This window comes from Vigna unguiculata, chromosome 10 (genome assembly GCF_037176805.1).
Source record: "Vigna unguiculata cultivar grain cowpea cultivar isolate G323 ecotype 2 chromosome 10, ASM3717680v1, whole genome shotgun sequence".
Taxonomy (NCBI): Eukaryota; Viridiplantae; Streptophyta; class Magnoliopsida; order Fabales; family Fabaceae; genus Vigna; species Vigna unguiculata.
In genome coordinates this window covers 50640748-50660553 of record NC_140801.1, presented here as the reverse complement: position 1 = coordinate 50660553, position 19806 = coordinate 50640748, and the positions used below count along the sequence as shown (strand labels likewise).

The window sequence follows — 19806 nt, the reverse complement described above, 5'->3', positions numbered from 1 at the left end:
TCAGGAAAAAAATTTAAAAATTTACAGTTATCCAAAAGAACTTACTCATAAGCAAGAGATTACAAAACTACAAAAGCTTTTCAATCGTGTGCTCAACATCAATGCATGACCACTACGTTGCAGTATTCCCATCGTCACTGCGATCACCAGGAGTTTCCATATTTGCTCACACCAAGGAATTGGTGATCATTGCAAAAAGGAAAAACCACACAAGAAGACAGTGTTAGGAATCCAAGTGTGAGTCTAAGTCCCACATTGACAAAAAATGAGAAAGTAGAGCACCATATAAGGATCAAGGCCTATAAACCCATTGCCTTAAGGTTTTGGGTTGAGAGTGGTGTCAGTATCTTATGTGGTTAGGCTCAGATCTTATTGGTGTTGTATCTCCCCAGTGAAACTGTCACAGTAGAATCGGCGCTGCGGATTTGTTCACCGTTGGATCGGGCTGAAATTTTTACAGCAGGTTCGGAACTCATTGCTCTTCATTCTGACCGGTCGGATCTCTGATACGAGGTCTAAGATGGGAGATATTAATTTTGCACTGCAGCAGTGATTTGTAGAGGTTTTCCACTCTTGTTGATCATAATGAAGCTATTTCTTTGGTTGTAGAGGTTTTCCACTCTTGTTGATCATAGTGAAGCTATTTCTTTGGTCTGGACGACTCGTGGTTTTTACCCTTGATTTGAGCTTGGTGCCTTTATTTGTGCTTTTGGTGATTTATTATTGCTGCTATTTGATTATTGCTCCTCATAGATTCTTGCAAGTTAGGGGAAATTATATCCGCTGCATTCTCTGGTATATTGTTTGTGTTATTGTTTTCCCCATCAGACAGACACAAGCAAGATGGTAAACTAGAGTAAAAATATTTTTATCATACAATTAAGCATGCAATTTAAAAGTCACGAACACGTCAATCAATCAAGCATGTGATAGCAAACAACAAGACTCTAAGACTCAATTTATCCGGATACATATAATAGGTTGGATTCACCGGATGCTTGCACTTGTGGTGACCTCTACTGCCCTGCAAAGCCATTACAAATTGGGTTTCACCCTACCACGCACAAGGTTAGCCTTCAAACATCTAAGGTCATTATCCTGCCAAAGACTAGGGCCTCTTGCTACTCTCACCACTTGAGTTAGTCCGCTCTACGTGAGACTAACTGACTCTTTAGAGTTTCATGATGCACTCCTTACTTGAATCCTTACCTAATTATATACACTACGACACCATCATGAAATCTCACAAAGAGATTCATGGAATTACGTCCATCACATCCAACACCACCATGAAATCTCACCAAGAGTTTCATGGAATTACTTCAATCTCATACCATAGTCATGTCTCTCCAACCAACCACAAATTTATCAAGCATAACAATCTCATGCCAATATCCAACCATGATTCATGAATTTATTCATACCAAGCTCTTCAATTTTAGTCCCATTACATCATATAGAGCATAAAAGGCATCATACTTAAACTTTTTAAAGCAACAAACCAACCAATCATCAGAAGCATACATGTATCCAACCAACTCTGTCAATCTCGCTCAAGCCAAAGAACTCTCGCTCAGGTGAGAGGAACCCCTCGCTCAAGCTACTAGCTCTCGTCTTAGCGAGACTGCAAACAGAGAGCACGTCGAGGTCTCGCTCAAGCTAGCCCATCTCGCTCAGGCGAGATTACTCTTGCTCGGGCGAGTGGCCTTTGCTTAGGCGAACCCTCAGAACAGAGAGGGGGTGAGTTGTTGCTGTTCCCACTAAGGCGAGAGCTCCTCGCTTAAGCAAGAGCTTTTCCTTTTAGTCCACCACCCATCTCGCTTGGGCGAGTTAAACAAAACCCACCTGCTCTCACGCGTACCGTCACGACCAGAAGCACACCATACATTTTCCATATTGTCAACAACATCACACAATCATTCAAGAGTACAAAACATTCCAAAAACAGACAAAATAGCATAGAAGCATGAAACTCTAACTTCCCTTACCTGGAGTGGAGCTAAAACGTAAGTGAAGCGATCATAGGGGAAGAGAGGAGTATTGTAACTCCAACCAGTGCAGGAAACTGGAAACAGACGCACAAAGGCTAGCATAAGGTTTCAAATTCAACCCAAGGTAGAACCCGAACACTGGAATGGCAAGGAATGGGTAAAGTTCAAGCTCAAGTTGAACTTACCCGGAGAAGACGTTCGAGTGAAACAGTGGGTGTTCCGGTTATGCCCTAGCAGAGCTCTGTGTTTCAATTGTGAGAGGGAGGAGAGGAACAATTTTCTGAAAAAATAGCGGAATGAGAGGGTTAGGGCTATAAGTGACATTTTTGGGCACCCTATAAACTGGCCTTGGGCCCAAGAGTTAGGACTAGGCCCTTAAACATATAGAACAGAAAAAGTGGGAAGTATCTCTAAAGATGTAAGGTGAAGGTGAGATTTAATCAGTTTAGGTAAGGTGATTTGAAGAAATGAAAATATAATTATCAAAATGACTTATAATATGTGATAACTAATAATCATAATAACAAAAATTATTAATAGTAATAATGATAATCAAATATGAAGTAATTAAAAATAATATTAATAAAAATTATATAATAATATTAATTATTTTATAATTCAATATTTAATTAAAATTATTTTTAATCAAACACGTTATATTTTAAATTAATTACACTCGTTAGTTTTTTTAAACAAATCAGTCATATTTTATTTTAAATTAAGTTTAACTAATCGTATTTTATTTTCTATTAATTTTAATTATAAGAGTAAATATATACTTTTATCACTTAATTTATTAAAAAATATTTGTCACATCTATCAAATCATTTATAAATTTTACCTTAAAATCTTCTAACTTTTACTTTCAAATTCTTAAACAAAGAACAACAATTTATGCTGTATTTTTCTTTAATTTCATCCACCAATTATCCCTCAAATAATCTTTCTAAAGTAAACACAACCTAGACATCAAACAACATTTCTACAAATAAGTTTTTGCGGTGAGAGACAAATTGAACATGATTAACCCAATGTCAAACATTTTTGTGTAACATTAGTATTTAACTTTCTTTTCCAACATAGCACTTTTTCTTTGTGGTTCTTGTTTGTATGTGTTCCACTTCTAACCATCATGATTAAGTTTATTTGACATATTTTCATCATTTTTCATCCTCCTTTTTCCATAAAGAATCTTACTAACAATTTCATCAACTCTTAAGTTTTACTTCCCATACATTAATACAAACTTGATAAGTTCATAGGATGACGAAAGAGACCAAATGAGCCTTAGTGCTACGTCTTCTTCTTCAACCTTTACTCCAATCGTCTCTAATTCAAAGATAATTTCGTTGATATTACTAAGATGATCAAAGATTTTCGTATCATCACCCAAGCGTAGGTTATAAAACTTTTCTTTCAGCAACGATCAATTTGAGATGCCTTTTGCCTCATATAAGTCTTTAAGTCTCTCCTAAAGTTCCTTTGTAGTCGACATTCTCTACATGTTTACCTGAATATTCTTAATCAAATACAGGTGAATTGCACTAGTAGCTCTTAAATCTAGTTTCATCGTTGACCACAACTACATTGAAAAATCCAACCAGTACAAGGTCATCAAGCCCCCAATGGTATGTTGGTTTACTGAGCACGAAGAAGAGGGTTAGCGAACCCCAGTTCTCTGTTAGCTACCCACAACCCAAGGATTGTGAATAGGGCAAACTGAGGTGTGTTGTCTAACAACATTGTTAGAGAAAGATTTACTCAAGCTTTCTAGGCTGGAGAGCAAACATTTGAAAAAGGTCTTCAAGATCCAAAAGGCAAAAGAAAAGTAAGGATTATAGGACTGAGATACATCTTTTTGAAGTTGATTTTAGGTTTAGGTGATTATACCCGAGCATGAAACTTATTAGAGGTATTTATGTAATTTGTGTTTGTTTTGTTAAATTCATTTCATAATGTTAACTTTGCCAACAACTTTGGAATGATATAATTTGTTGAAAACAAATATTGACTTTGGTTTTTATTTAGATGAAACCATACTATATGAAATTTAAATATATTTATTCTTCTTTTATATTTTTCACCAATATAAATATAGTTATAAATGTATAATTCAGGAATGCTTTTTTTCAGTCTTCTTAAAATATCATCATACAAGATATATGTGGGAATACACGTATTCAAATAAATATTATTTGGTTTAATTAGTCAGATTGTACTCATTCTTGTTCTGATGTGTCAGGTTGGTATATGCTTTTAAAAATGTGTCAATCTAATCTTAATTTTTTAAAAAGAGTGTCTTAATCAGGTCTCTTTAAGACAAAAATTACTAAAGTCGTTAACTTAATTTATGAATTTTACCACTAAATTTTAATATAAATATCAATACTTAATTTTGTAAGTCATTTTAAATATCAATACCGTTAACAGTGTTAATAATGTTTTGTTGAAAAGACCTAATTGAAACATCTTTTCAAAAATTGAAACTCAATTAATACATTTTTAAAAATGGATATCAAACTGACATATTTAAAAAAATAAAATCAAATATCATCCGACTAATTAAATCACATTATTTTAAATATATATCTTGTCGTCAAGTCAATTGTCACCTTAAATTTAATAATTATTTAAATGTTTTTCTGTCCATTTTCTTATTTTGCGTGCATTTATAGCAGACTCTAGTTCTTAGCATACTCTAGTTCTTAAATTTCTTGTAGTGCTTGATGTATCAGTAGACGTGAAAAAGTCTTCAACTTGATATAAACTTTTAATAATTTAAATCTTTAAATTTATTTTGATGTTTGTATAGTTAAATTTCTTTTAGATTACAATATAAATATTTAGTATTCACATTGTTAAATAAGACGTTACATTATTGAAAAGAAATATTATTTTTATAAACTAAACGTTTACATATTATTTATATTTTTAAAATAAAATTATTTTACTTATATGAATTTGTATAATATATTACATTTACCTTTTTATTTAAATTTTTTAACTTTATTCAGTATTTAAGAAATTAAGAACATGCTTTTTTATTAATTATTTGAATAATTTGATATTTTATATATTCTTGAAAATGGAATCATTATTAAGTAATCAAGAAACTAGTTAACATCAAGAAACTAATCAATTTTCCAAATAGGATTTAGATTTTCTAACTCGCCCTTTTTTGTATAATCTCACTCTAAATGATGAACAATGGGAATAATATATAGATTTATCCGTTAAAAAACCAAAGAAGTTCTTCAGTATTTTTGTTTATAGAATGTATTTTTGTTTTCTATTTTGGATTATAATTTATTTATTTAATATTTACATGTACTTTCTATAAATAACTAGACAAAGACGGATTTTATAAAATCATGTTCAAAATAAATAAAAAAAGTATTTTTGAAAATATTTTCAATAACTAACGAAAGTTGAGATGGTATTAAAATTAAGAAAAACAAAGTCATCTTGAGATAATATAAATGGACACTTTTGATTTTAATTTATCTTTTGAGAAATATTTTGACCAAAGTAAGAGAAGATCTAAAACACCTTTTTGTATTTTTCTTTAAATAAGAAAAAAAGTCCAATGTGTATTCAAAGGCACACAATACCTTATTCAGTAAGACACATCCTCCCAACATCTCTGTTTTTATCTTTTAATTTCTCACTCAAACTTCATCTTCTTCGCGATCAGAGGCAGTAATTGCATTCATGTAAAAGAACTTTTCGGCTTTAAGTGAACAAATTATTTCTTCGAGTAAGTCGAATTTTCGATCTCTTTTGATGTCCAACTTGTTTTAGTTTTGCATGTAACTTTTCTTTAGTTGCACCTGCTCCTTGAGCCTTTGATTTTGCTCTTTGTTAGTCAACGACTCTTTTAGCCTAATGTCTTTTGGTTGAGGTAGAGAGTTTGCGAGTTCGATGAGAGTTTGGGACTTTCTCAAGTGGTTGGGCTGTCTTTTATAGGTAAAGGAAGCTAATTTTAATTTTGTATGTTGAGATTTGCTAATTAGTGCTATGAACTATGAATGTGGTGTTTTAAGTTGTAAATATGTATTTTCTGGCTCTGAAATGATGAACTGCATGTGTAAATGTAAAGTGATAAATTAACCTGATGATGATGGACTTGATAATAGTTATGAGCATGTATAGAAGATGTGATGATTGTAAATGATCCCGAACATGAGATTACACGGTATAGATGAATACAAATATGAAGAATTAATTGGTAATTGAAATTTGATCTGGAAGTATATTTTATGGATGAAAGTATGAGTTTCACGTAATTTCATAGATCTCGTGAGAAGATTTTATGGTAATATTTATTTAGTATATAGATTGATGTAAGGAGTCGGTAAAAATTTCAAATGGTCTATGAAGAATCTAAAGCGCTTTCGTTTTGTTTTTTTCAAACTTGTAGAACTCAGGTAGGTTTCCCTTCTGGGTTTCTGTAAGGTTTTGTTCTAGGTTTCCCTATGGGTTTCCTTTACTTTTAGGTTTTCTTATTCTTTCTTTCATTTCAGAAAGATTGTATATCATATTAAATGAAATAAATAAAGCATTAGATTCTGCATTTAAGTTCATCATCTTCTCTACTTTCTTTGAACTTATTTATTTGAATTAAGATACATGAAGATGAAGTGAACTTGAGGTTTCTTATCTGTGTTGCACCTTCGACTGTTTTAAACTTCTTTGGAATTCTACTTCCTATTAGTGTGCTCTAAAAACCTTTAAACTTTGATGCTAATTTAATGAAAACTGCAAATGGTAACTGTGACATTTTGACATTCTCCCACCCACATTCGATATGCATGTTGAAAAAGCAAAAGTATGTTTACCAATTTATGACTCACGAAAAGATTGTTATAAAACAATGAATTTAAATTTTTTGTTAAATTTTATTTTACTATTTTTCTATTGTATCTTTATAACACACACTGATTATTATATCTTTTGACATTTTAAAATATATTAAAAAAATCTTTAAAGTGCCAACACTATATTTTTAACGCTCAATAAAAAATAATACTAAAATAACTAACAGAAAATCTAGACTCAAACAATGCTCTTAAATAAACACACCCATCTATAATAAAAAATATATAGTCTTTTAAAATTATTATGTGATTGCACTGCACTAAATGCAGAGATACATGAACATTTTCACAAATGTATTCCCACTAATTTGAGATACAGAATTAAGAAAGAAGACTAAGAAAAGAGGACAAGAGATGCTTCATGGATTACCTGACATCTTTAAGTCCATACTTAGCTTCATTTGGGCTTTCCATAATTGACTGGTAAAAGTAGTGGCTAGATAGAGAAAAATCATTAATTATTAAAATTAAAAATATAACTAAAAATACAAAATTAAATAAACATAACTAAAATAAATGTCACAATTCAAACTTTTATTATTTTAAAGACTACATTATTGCCTATTTACACATTTTAAAACCATCATAGTACATTTTTTTAATATGTTTGTATTTCTATTCTTTTGTTGAACAATAATTTTATTTTTCAAACTTAAATATAATGATTTGATTAGAAGAACATAGGATCTGGTTAATTAAAAAATCATGTTGAATTTGATCGTGTTATAGCGCTGTGCTAAAAATTAGAGGGAAAAAATTATTACTTTCCTTCAATTTGAAATTTTATTACATTAAAAATTTAAATTTTTAATATTTCAATTTTAATGATCAAATTTATAAAAATAAAAGTGTACAAACTTTAGTGACTGTGTCCTATAAATAAGGGACTGTAAACACTTTATTTTTTCTTATAGTATTATTATATATTTTAATATTTTACATATATATATATAATATATATATATATATATATATATATATATATATAATGAAAAAAAAAAATAAAAACTGCGGTATATAAATAGTGGTGGATGGGAATCGAGTGGAGTCCTCTGGTTTTTTCTGAGGCCAGTGCTCTGTGAGGGCCATAGCTCGGGACCCTTTGAACCCTAATCTCCACCGAAACCCATTTTCTGGGAAAATTTACCGGACAAGAACAAGAGAAGAGGAAAATGCAGAATCATAGGCTGAAGCAGCAGCAACAACAACAGGCTCTGATGCAACAAGCTCTTCTCCAACAACAGTCTCTCTACCACCCTGGCCTCCTTGCTCCTCCTCAGGTTGGACTCCACTCTCTCTCTCTCTCTCTCTCTGTTTCTCCTTCCATCTCTCTATTTCCGATCATTGTTTCGATCATATTATGTTTGTCTTGATCTTCGAGTCTTGCATTTTATCTTTATGGGATTGATTGCAATGCTTAGGGTTTTGTTGCAGACAGTAACTTCTCTTATCATATAAGAAGCTGGTTTTTCGTTCTTTTTTAGTTTTCTCGATTATTTTTACTTGATGTCTAGCAGTGATGTGTTAGGTCCTGTGGATAAACCGAATTGTGGAGCTAGTTGGTTTGCCTGCTGTGGGGAGGGTTTTGCATTAGTCGGTCCAACTCATCAGAAACATGTGTGGTGGAAAATGGAATTTTGAGTTGCAATTCTCTTTAAAAGGCTTTTAGTTGAGTAATGTTAGTCTGAAGTATAAAATAATGGTGTGTTTTTTCTCTCGGGGTGGTCAATGTCTATAAACTCATGTTGAAGTCTTTGTTTCTGAAGATTTTTTTAGTAACTGAGAATCAAGTCTTGGAGTAATGAGTAATGAGTAATGAACCATGTGTCATGTCATGGAGGAATTTCAAGTCAAGAATAATTTGAACTCTCCTTCTTTTCTTCCTTGCCTGTTGGTGGTTGTTTTCTATGTGGTCTTAGGTTGTGTTTGAAATAACATCAAGATGTAACCAACAATTTATTTCAATCTATAAATACTGCAACTTCTCAATTTTTTGTGTCCTTGAACCAATTTTAGTATTTTGGGAAGTTGGGAAGTGACAAACCAAACATACTCATGGGGGTGTGTAAGAGAGTTGAGGTCTGCTAGCTTGCCATGTTATAAACAGTACTACCTACAGTTTTACATGTAAGAAACAAATCATTCATTTATTAAACTGATCAATATAGTCAAGTTTATTAATTCACAATTTTAATTTTTACAATAAATCAAGTGTATAAAATAAAATTAACAATCGATACATTTGATTATGGGTCTGTGCTTCCCATATATTGGGCAAAAAAGTGCATCTATATGTTTCTTATATAGAGAAAGTATGTTTCTATTGAAAGTTAATTTGGGAAATGAATCTGAATGGTCTGGTGATGGGAGATTACTCTCTGATTTCATTTAGATGTTTCTAAAATATAAAAGTAGATTTAATATTGTTTTATTGTGGATTTTTTCCCTTAATGCTTTGGTATTAATTTGTATTTTGTAATGTACTGAGTGGTTTGGGTAGCTATGGACACATTCTCATTAAGTTTTGTCAGGCTTAGTAATTTAGTCATGTATGAAATTTTTTGGTACTAGCTGGGCTACATGCTTTCTTCATTCCCATCCACCCCAGTAAATGTTTTGTCATACTTGTATTGGTAGATGCAATACAAATTTTCTCTCTTGATTTGCCCACCTTTTCCTTTCTTTCCTTTTTCACTTCTTCATTTTGCAGATTGAACCAATCCCAAGTGGAAATCTGCCTCCTGGTTTTGATCCAAGTACTTGCCGCAGTGTGTGAGTGTTTGTCTAGACAATTTTTTTTTCTCCTTTTATTCTTTTATTTTATATCCCATTTTTGTTTGTTTCATTATTGTGATTCAAACAATCTTAGACTACTTTGATTTTCTATTTACTCCTTTCCAAATAACAATTGGTGTTAAATGCATTTGACAATGCTTAAAAGCAATTCTAGTGTGCCAAAACTACCTATATGTTATTTTTTTATTATTCTATGACTAAAATTAATTTCTTGTTCCGTAAATTTTTCTTGTCTTTGTTTTTTAAATTTATAGTTTCCTTATCTTTGAGAAAATGCAGGTATGTGGGGAACATCCATACACAGGTAACTGAACCTCTTTTGCAAGAAGTTTTTGCTGGTACCGGCCCAGTTGAAGGTTGTAAACTTATCAGAAAGGAGAAGGTATATCTTTTTAGCTTAGTTATTTTGAATTTTAATACTAGCTGATAATGGAGCTTTATATCTAACATCTGGTGCCTTTGTTGCAGTCATCCTATGGATTTATTCACTACTTTGATCGCAGATCTGCTGCTCTTGCCATATTATCTCTTAACGGAAGGCATCTGTAAGTGTTTTTCTTTACATGTTAAACCAATTTCAATTTCCATTCAAAATTTAATTCAATGTTTTTGCAGATTTGGCCAGCCTATTAAAGTTAATTGGGCATATGCCAGTGGTCAGCGAGAGGACACATCAGGTTGGTTCAGATTTTAAATTAAATAAATTGATATTAATGTTTAAATTAAGTCCTATCCCTTGGGATCTTTTGACTCTTATATACCGTGCTCTTCTATTTGCAGGTCATTACAACATTTTTGTTGGTGATCTGAGTCCTGAGGTCACTGATGCTACACTGTTTGCATGCTTTTCTGTCTACACTAGTTGTTCGTAAGTTTCACTCATGATTTCTTTGTAAAACAGTCATCCTTTGTGTGTATTTCGATTTGAACCAATCTATATCAATCCAAATGTATTTCGATTTGAACCAATCTATATCAATCCAAAATAGAGAAAAATTATACTTCTCTCATGATATTTTTACAAGTGTGACTGTAACGGAGCTTGGCTCATTAATTATTTCTTTTCGGTGGCTCCAGAGATGCAAGGGTTATGTGGGATCAGAAGACTGGGCGTTCAAGAGGATTTGGATTTGTTTCTTTCCGCAGTCAACAGGTCCAATTTTGGTTCTAAAATTCTTGAATTTTTTGCTGAACAAAGCTCCTTGTGATGATTGTAACTTGGTACTTTTCTTAAATTTTTGCAGGATGCACAAAACGCTATAAATGATTTGACTGGTAAGAAAAGTGTTATTGACTTCACAATCTTAGATTTGAACGACTTTAAATTCTGATTAATCTCCAATGATTTTTCATATACAAAACCGCTTGATGCAAAATTGATGTTACAGCAAGGAATTGTGCATTGAGTTTCTTCTATAGGAATTGATGTCTTGACTTCTAGTGTTCTTTTTGTATTTTACATTCTAGATGGAAAATTGTCTTGTAGAATTTTTAGAACTACCTCTTACGAGTATATGCATTTTGTAATTGCACGAGTCACAGGCTTATGCACATGTATTTATTGTTTTGATCCGAAAGCAATTTACGATGTCTTTCAGGTAAATGGCTTGGAAGTAGACAAATACGCTGTAACTGGGCAACTAAAGGTGCTGGTGGTATAGAAGAGAAGCAAAACTCAGATGCAAAAAGTGTGGTGGAACTAACAAATGGCTCATCTGGTCAGTATAACGTAGTTTGGGAAACAACGATAGAGATCGTTGAATTTAAATATTTTATTTTTAGCTTTTTTAATTCTTGATTAGAGGGTGGATCTGGGTGATTTCTAGCATTCTGTTGCAACCTTTTTACATGTCAGTTTTAACATTTTTTTTCAAGTATTAATTTTAATTACTGGACCCTTATTAGTATAATCCTTTCTTATCTCTTTTAATCAACACTTGCAAAAGAAAATCAAAAACAAATTTAGATGCACTATCAAGTTTCATATCATAATTAAATTAAATTTAAATATATTTTTTCAAATAAGATGTTTTAGAAACTAAAATCAGAATGCTTAGTCATTGAACATGAATTTGTGTTTTTATGTCTTTTATGCATATAAATATTATCTTTTATTAGTGATATGAATCAATTCATAATACAATTCGATTCAAAAAATAGGTCTTCCTATTCACAATTTGTATCCTGATTCAACTATCATGCCTCAGAATGGTTTTATAAATGATTGAGCTTGTAGAATTTTTCTCTGTTTCCCAGTAAACTGATGATATATAGCCATGAATTAACCAACATGTTTTATCCTATTTGTCCAGAAGATGGTAAAGAGGTGTCTAATAGTGATGCTCCTGAGAACAATGCTCAGTATACTACGGTTTATGTGGGTAACCTTGCTTCAGAGGTAAGAAACATCATCTGTCCTTTTTTATTTAGAACAGTACAAATTCGTTAAACACCATTTGTTTGAAAAGTTTGTGAGCTTATTATGATTTATGCAACAAAAGCAATACTTTTAAACGGCACTGCCTATATTTGCACTGCCCAAACTTCACTTGTTACCTCCATTAGCTTTCTTTTTCTCTTTTGACTATTAGGTTATAAATGTAAGAATATATTAGCTTCCAAATACTTTCCATAACAAAACTTTCACGTCTACTTGTGTGCTGTTATGTTTGACTTCTTAGCAATATCTGGTGCTATTATTCATTATGACCTCTGGTGATCCATAGGTAACTCAACTTGATCTCCATCGTCACTTCCATTCTCTTGGGGCTGGTGTGATAGAGGAGGTTCGTGTCCAGCGTGATAAAGGGTTTGGTTTTGTGAGGTACAGTACTCATGCTGAAGCAGCTCTGGCTATTCAGATGGGGAATGCCCAATCTCTTCTTCTTGGAAAACAAATTAAGGTGTGCATCTCATTGAACTTTTGAAGCTGTTGGTACTTGCTGTGTAATTTTTCTGTACCTTGTCGTGAGTCCTGGATCTTATGGTTGGCATTAGTTTTTGTTAGTGGAAGAGTTGAACTTACAACTTCTCTCACTCTCTCTTCTAAACCCACCAAACCCACCTTATGGGATTGAACCCACGATCTTTCTCTTCTTTCCCTTCTATCTGATCACTAGGTCACCTTATCACTCCTGTATATTAAGTTGTAAGTTGTATTAATTCTTTTCCTTCCATTGCGATTCTGACTATTGTTATTTTGTTAAAAATATAGTGCTCTTGGGGGAGCAAGCCCACTCCACCTGGAACTGCTTCAAATCCCCTTCCCCCACCTGCTGCTGCATCTCTTCCTGGGCTATCTGCAAACGATCTTTTGGCATACGAGCGACAGCTAGCAATGAGTAAGATGGGGAGCGTGCACACTTTGATGCATCCCCAAGGCCAACATCCTCTTAAACAAGCAGCAGCCATTGGAGCAAGCCAAGCAATATATGATGGTGGGTTCCAGAATGTTGCAGCTGCACAGCAAATGATGTACTACCAGTAACACTTCTCGCTTCTCTTGATGAGGTTTAAGGCAACTATCTATATATCCTGCCTGCTGCACATTGATTCGTGTTAAACTCTAGGGAGCTTTTTACTTTTTTCACTTCACGGTGGTTTGGTACTTACACCTGCCATGTTAGATAATTATGAGCAAACATTTGTATGGGTTTGTATCATGTATGCGGTTTTCTACTTAGTAGTGATGAGTGTTTGTGATTTTAATAGGGATCGTCTGCCCTGACATTTTTCTTCTCACACCCATTTGGGTGTTACTATGCGATGGTTGTCATCAATATCATCATCCTGTCTATAGAGGCTGTTATGTATTTATTAAATATTTCAATGCACAATCAATATGCTAGTAGTAAGGTGGGTGTGGGTGATATGTTTCTATTATATAGGCTTCTTGATTCTACCACTTGTAATAACCAAACCCAGACCCCTGATGGATTTACCTGGAAAAAAATGAAGAATTTATAGCTGTTCTAATGGAACGGTTTATGAATCAGTGAAGAAGCTTTTTGATGAAAATTATGGTGGTAATGTATCACCAACATTAATTGATCTTTGTACTCAGATTGTTCTGTTTGGACTTTTTTTTTTTCTTCTCAACCAGGCAAATTATATTTAAGAAGTTTAAGGAAATTATATTTATCTCAGGATATATCTGAGTATTTTAATCTTAAATTGAATGGATGTTCTGTTCAGTTGTTGACTACATGAAAATATTTTTTCATTTATGAACTTAGAAATTATGCCCCCCTGCTTCCTTCCTTGAATTAATTGCTCATTTACCCATTGTAATTCTTCATTGAATTCAGAAAAAAAGAAAGAAAATCTCATGAAGTACTCACTCTTGCAAACTAGTGACAACAATAAATCAGATATTCAAAGATATTAGTAATCTTCCCTTTTTTTCACATCTTTTACTTTCTTTATAGTCTTTACTAAATTATATTTATGTCAGAGAAATAGATTTTTCTTTACATATCTCTTGTTTCCTGTTTTTTTTTTCTCCGAGGATTTTAATGCGATATCTTGATTTTAAATAATTACGTTATTTATTTAATTTTTTCATTTTAAATATAAGAGTTAGAAGAAAATCTTAATTTTTATAATTAATTTTATGTTTAAAAAACATTATAAATTAAATAACTTATTCAAAAATAGTATAATAAAGTAAAATTAAATAAAATTTAGGAAAGTTTTAAATAACATAACTTATATTAGTTATTAGAGTTCTCTAAAATTTATTGGTACACTTTTTATAAAATTGTTAATAAATTTGTACTCTGTTATAAAAAAATTTTTTGAAATACGTAACTTATCTTAGTTATAAGAGTTCTCTAAAATTTAATGGCACACTTTTTATAAAATTGTTAATAAATTTGTATTCTGCTATAACAAATTAAATGAACTCTTTCAAGACAAAAAATTATATTAGAAATCTTGGTAAAATGATTTGATCATAAAAAATATTTATAATGTGTTTTTCAAATTTTGAATAACAAAACCAAAGAAAAATAAGTCTCCTTTTGGTTTTAACAGTTAGTTCAATTGTTGTTTTGGTTTTAGCCGTTACTTCTCAATCATTAATTATAATTTTTCTTAATTAATTTTTAAGATGTTCGTTTTTCCTTCGGACAAATTACAAAATTTGTTTAATTAAGTTTTAAAAATTATTCATGCTTAGATAATATGAAATTTTATCCTTTTTATAAACTAATTTTGTCTTATTTTTTCTATTCAAAATTATTAATACATTATTTCTGTCTAAATTATCGGAACTTAATTATGATCAATCTGGAATATGAATTTTTTAAGAAAAGTATTAAATAACCGTATATATACCAACATCAATTAAAATAAATAATATCAAATTATAAACTTTAAATATTTTAGAGGTATTTGGGAATTCAGTAAGAAAGAAGGAAACTAAAACTATGCTCTCCGTTCACTATAGCTCCCGCTCGCAATCTAACCACCCTCACTCGGAGCAATCTCTCTCAGCATTCATTCTTTCCTTCTGTTCACTCTCTCTCTATCTGAGAACGCTATCTCTCGCCAAAGGATTCATCTTGATCCAGGTTTTTTTTTTTTTTTTTCTTCAGTTTGTTAATTTATGTTTTCTTATTTATTTCGATTCCCCAATTGGACGAAGGCGCATCTGACAATTCCAAGTCTCAGATAAGGTCGCCAATGTTTCGATTCAATATTCCTACAAACAATCGCAAATTGAGTTCGGGGTCTCTTAATTGATTCACAACTTTGTGCTTGATTTTGCTGTTCTACGTGTTTTTCTTAAACCCTTTCTGTGATGGGTGTCCAACTACATTAAATGTGCCTAACTCAACTGATTTTTTTTTTGTTTCGAACCAAGAGTTGAGACAAATTTGGGCCGTATGATACCTATGGAAGAAAACAGAAAAGCAGCATTTATTTATTTCTTATCAAAGCTGATTGAAGTTTCATCCAGTGTTATTTTTTGTTTCATTGAGATTATTACACACGAAAGTAATGAAGATGCAGTTGCGCTAAGGAATGTATGGGGTGGAGGTTAGATGTGAAAATCATTGTCTACTAACAAAACTTAAGTCTTTTGTTTTATCGCCACTATTCGGTTACAATGTAGAAAAGTAAATAAGTTGCATCAATAGGTTGAATTGGTTAATGCCGCACAACCATAAAACTAAAGGGAGGGTGGGAGAGCACAACCATAAAACTAGAGGGAGGGTGGGAAAGGTTGGGGCTTCAACTTCCCCACTAACATTTGGGAGATATGAATATGAGATTGGTTTGAAGGGTTTGGAAATATAGATGAGAGAGAGGGTATGTGTTTAACTCCTCTACTAACAAAATGCTACCCACTAACATTCACAGATAAAAAGATAAAATAAAATAAAACGGATACGTGTTCTTCTGATCTTCCATCTTTAGAAATCTAAGGGAGCTAGGCTAATAATACGTGAAATTTGAATTTTCTGAATTTAGTTGGCTCAGTGGATTGGTAGATTGTTCCATTCTTTTAAGGATGTATAACCCTGTCTTATGTTGCAATTGTCTGGCATGGTAACTTTAGTTTGACTAGTAATTTCGGTTGAAAAATCAATGTAAACAATGGAAATTGTTACATCTTTGGAAAGCCGTGTGCAATGAAAACTGCAAACACGGCTTGGGGAGGGATTTTTTCTTGTTTTATTCTATTGTTGAATTTTATTCATGAATAAATTATCTACTTCATCCGACTAGTTCCGGGTTCAAGTCCCGGGCAACTCATTTTTGTAGATCGATGTTGTATTATATCTATATTTCTATTCTCTATTTCTATAAATAGAATGATATATAGAAAATATATATTTCTTTTGTGATTTTTACTTACAGTTTAAACAACATGGGAATAGAGTGTTTATCCACTATGAGCTAACCCATTATGTTAATTTACTTAATTTAAAAATAATATGTTAATTTCTTATGTTAATTTATTGGCTAAATTATAATTTGTGTCTTCTTTATTTCTAATATGTAAATTTAGTATCAAGGTCTAGTTTAAACTGAGTGACATATGTTGAATTATTGTAGATGAAACAAGTTCCGGAAATTTAGTTTCTTATGCTTTTTTAGTAATCTTTACTTTTATATTTTAAAAAATCTATGATATCTGTTCCATCTGTTAATATTTTATTTTGATTCATTTAAATTCCAAATTTAAATTCACACAAGGAACGGCTAAGAAATAATTTTTTTAATTAAAGGGAAAGATATGTAAATAAAAAACTAAACTCGTATAGAAAAAAAAATTAAAGAACAAAACCCATATTCGCCTAAGCCCCATTATGGCCACTACATCTCATATTCCTGACCTAAACTCAATTAGCGTAACCGTGCAGTGACGAGAAAACAAAGGGAGTTTCAGATTACGCGGTGTCAGGGTCGGGCATTGTGATAACCATTACGAGGTATGTTGTGCTATCATGTTTAGGTCATATTCCCTTGATCTGAGATTTTTTACTCAAAACCCAATCATTCCATAGTTCCAATCATATATTTGCGTATGAATGTTTTGTATACACAGTTTTCAGACTTAGCGTCATCAAGAACCAAGAACGATGAGCATTTTGCAAGGGAAACGGAAGCGCCAAGACTTGGCTTCTGCACTCTCTGCCTCGATGACCAACGAGGAGCGGGTGATTTACAATATCATTCGCGGGAAGAAGGAGATGGGGATTTGGCAAGGGGACATCAAAAGAGAAACCAACATCCCTGACAGCATGTTGAAGAAGTCCATCAAGTTGCTAATCTCCAAGACTCTTATCAAGGAAGTTGTGAACATCCAAAACAAGTCCAAGAAGGTGTTGATGGCCATGGAGTTCGAGCCTTCTAAGGAGATCACTGGTGGAGAGTGGTATACCGAAGGCAGGCTTGACACAGGGCTCATTGATGCTCTGTCTGATGTCTGCCTGAAGCTTATTACCCGGAAAAAGGTCGCTACTCGCGATGCAATCCTTGAGTGGACTAGAACCTTAGGAAGTGAGGTTTTTCCTGGTGGAGTCAGTTCAGGACAGGTGGAACAAATTTTGAAAGTTTTGGTTATGGAAAATAAGATACAAGAGGTGAACAGCACTGGCTTTGGGGATTTTTCGTCCGTGCCTGCTGGTGAAGTTTGTTTTAGGTTGGCGAAAAAGGTAGGCACCAATGTTAAAGTTGGTGCCATGGCTTCTATTCCTTGTGGGGTTTGTCCTAGGATTACATTTTGTACACCCAATGGTATTATATCCCCAACAACTTGTCAATATTATCAGAAATGGTTGGACTTTTAATCGTGTGTTATCCCTAGTTCTTTCTTAGTTTTTGGTTTTGTAGTTTTTGACTTTTGGGTTTCGTCTACTGTATAATCAATCTTTTTTATTTTTTTTGCTCAATGTGATGCTTCAAAAGTAATTGATTATGCTCTGCATTAAAGTGAAGGTCTTTTGTTGTGTTTTGTTCAATAGATTGAAGATGTATGCTTAATTGTCTTGGAAGAATTTTACTGCATATTAACTGTTCTCGCATTGGTCTCTTGATTTATTGTAGTGCTTCACTTTCTGCTTTGACTATAGGTTTCTACCAAGATCTGCGAGTCTTGCTGCACAAGATGCTCATGAGTAAAGTTTTGTTGGAATATTATTTTTGAATTTCTTTGGTTACATAAGAATCCGATCTTTCCTCCTGTAGGCTATTCAGCTGCAATGCTTGCAATATTGAAGGTTTTGTTTATTGTTCATTATATCTTCTAATACTTTAATGAGTTATTTTAGGATGTATTACAGGACAAATTTTAAAATATAATTAGAGGGATATTTTTGTGTGTCAAAAGTATTTCCAATTCTGTTCACCAATGTAAGGTTCTATATCCAACCATAAAGCTCAGTCGTTCATTACACTGCAGAAGCAGGAGTCTCCTCTGGTGGATTTATGTCTTTCTTTTTCATTTATTTTCGAAGCTTGATTAATTTGTTGTGTGTTTGTTCTTTGTGCTGAGTCTCCTCAGGTGGATTTATATCCTTCTTTTTCATTTATATTGGAAGCTTGATTTATTTGTTGTGTGTTTGTTCTTTGTGCTCTTTTCTGTCTTTCTGTAGTGAAGAAACAGGGTAGCGTACCTAACTTGGATCACTAAATATGCTATCTTCATTCAGTATTATTTTTCAAAGTCCTACTAATAGACATGCATAATATATTCTTTCAAACAAATTACGAATTCACTTTAACCATCTAGGTTTTGAGCCAATGGCATTATAGTACTTGAAAAATAATAGAGGAGGTATGTTGGTTGCAACGAAAAATAGCTCTTATTTTGTCATTTTTGGTCTCACTGGATGTTTATTTATCTCTTCACTTGTAGGAATTTTTATTGTTCGGAATGAAATACTCAATCTGCAAATTGGAGGATATAGAGGAATAATCATTGCCCCTTTATTTTTGAAAGGATGAATTGTGTGCATTACTGAAATATTCACCTTCTTATTTATTTTCTAAGTAACTTGCGCCAAAACATTTTTGTATACATATTATCGCATTTAAGTAAATCAGAAAAGCATAGGAGAAAAGATAAAACATGTCAATTACAAAACAAGAAAAAACACATCCATTCTAAAAATGTGGTTTCAAACTTTGGAATAACAAATTCGACTGTATAAAAAGAAAACTAAAACAAAATCAGAACAATACAAGTGAGAATAGAAACCCAGAACAATACAAGTATGAAAAACTACCGCATACTACTATAAATGAGAATCCTTATTTGTATTAGAACCACTGCACAATTGCGACGAAATATTATACTCATTCTTCACACTTGATATTCTCTTGCTTGCATAACAAAAATATTATATTCTCTTCACGGTTGAGTCTCACAGTTAAAAAAATGGCTTCTTGATTGGTTAAATATTCGGTAATATTCATTTTCCCTGTCTTACAAGTAATGGTAATTCATTATAGAAAAAAAATTATAGAATGGAAATTTTTCAATTTCTTATCACTCGATAATTAAATAAAATAAATAAATATCAATCGAAGCCAACAAATGTCTATAAAAACCTAGTTATGAACTTATATGCAAAGGATGAGTTTTACAGAATTTCTTTGACTGAAGTGAATAACAATAAGTAAATTTA

The 19806-nt window shown here is 32.2% G+C and overlaps 2 protein-coding genes across 6 annotated transcripts; both read left to right on the top strand.

Annotated features, from left to right (window-relative positions):
• The first annotated feature begins 7891 nt into the window (after window positions 1-7891).
• Window positions 7892-13546, top strand: LOC114167004 (oligouridylate-binding protein 1C-like). Of its 3 annotated transcripts, XM_085668156.1 has the most exons (13): window positions 7892-8148; window positions 9579-9640; window positions 9944-10046; window positions 10133-10209; window positions 10280-10341; window positions 10445-10532; window positions 10742-10817; window positions 10909-10939; window positions 11263-11382; window positions 11977-12062; window positions 12391-12567; window positions 12879-13165; window positions 13212-13546. In XM_085668156.1, exons 1-12 carry the CDS (start codon window positions 8041-8043, stop codon window positions 13149-13151), a joined length of 1263 nt encoding a protein of 420 aa, XP_085524282.1. In that variant the 5' UTR covers window positions 7892-8040; the 3' UTR covers window positions 13152-13165; window positions 13212-13546. The 3 variants fall into 3 exon arrangements, with proteins under 3 accessions (XP_085524282.1, XP_027907695.2, XP_027907694.2); XM_028051894.2 differs by having other exon boundaries at window positions 11980-12062; window positions 12879-13546; XM_028051893.2 differs by having other exon boundaries at window positions 12879-13546.
• Window positions 13547-15076: 1530 nt separating this feature from the next.
• On the top strand, window positions 15077-18114 carry LOC114165993 (DNA binding / DNA-directed RNA polymerase). Of its 3 annotated transcripts, none has more exons than XM_028050643.2 (3): window positions 15077-15237; window positions 17038-17106; window positions 17223-18114. In XM_028050643.2, the coding sequence occupies exon 3, from the start codon at window positions 17257-17259 to the stop codon at window positions 17965-17967; it is 711 nt and encodes a 236-aa protein (XP_027906444.1). In that variant the 5' UTR covers window positions 15077-15237; window positions 17038-17106; window positions 17223-17256; the 3' UTR covers window positions 17968-18114. The 3 variants fall into 3 exon arrangements, with proteins under 3 accessions (XP_027906444.1, XP_085524051.1, XP_085524050.1); XM_085667925.1 differs by lacking the exon at window positions 15077-15237 and adding an exon at window positions 15290-15337; XM_085667924.1 differs by lacking the exon at window positions 15077-15237 and having other exon boundaries at window positions 15884-17106.
• Window positions 18115-19806: the final 1692 nt, after the last annotated feature.

What these genes read in the sequence shown, in the direction of transcription:
- LOC114167004 (XM_085668156.1), top strand. Translation starts at nt 8,041, where the DNA reads ATGCAGAATCATAGGCTGAAGCAGCAGCAACAACAACAGGCTCTGATG. An exon ending in TCTGTCTACACTAGTTGTTC is followed by an intron (nt 10,533 to 10,741) that starts GTAAGTTTCACT and finishes CGGTGGCTCCAG; the next exon opens with AGATGCAAGGGTTATGTGGG. An exon ending in TGGGTAACCTTGCTTCAGAG is followed by an intron (nt 12,063 to 12,390) that starts GTAAGAAACATC and finishes GGTGATCCATAG; the next exon opens with GTAACTCAACTTGATCTCCA.
- LOC114165993 (XM_028050643.2), top strand. Translation starts at nt 17,257, where the DNA reads ATGAGCATTTTGCAAGGGAAACGGAAGCGCCAAGACTTGGCTTCTGCA.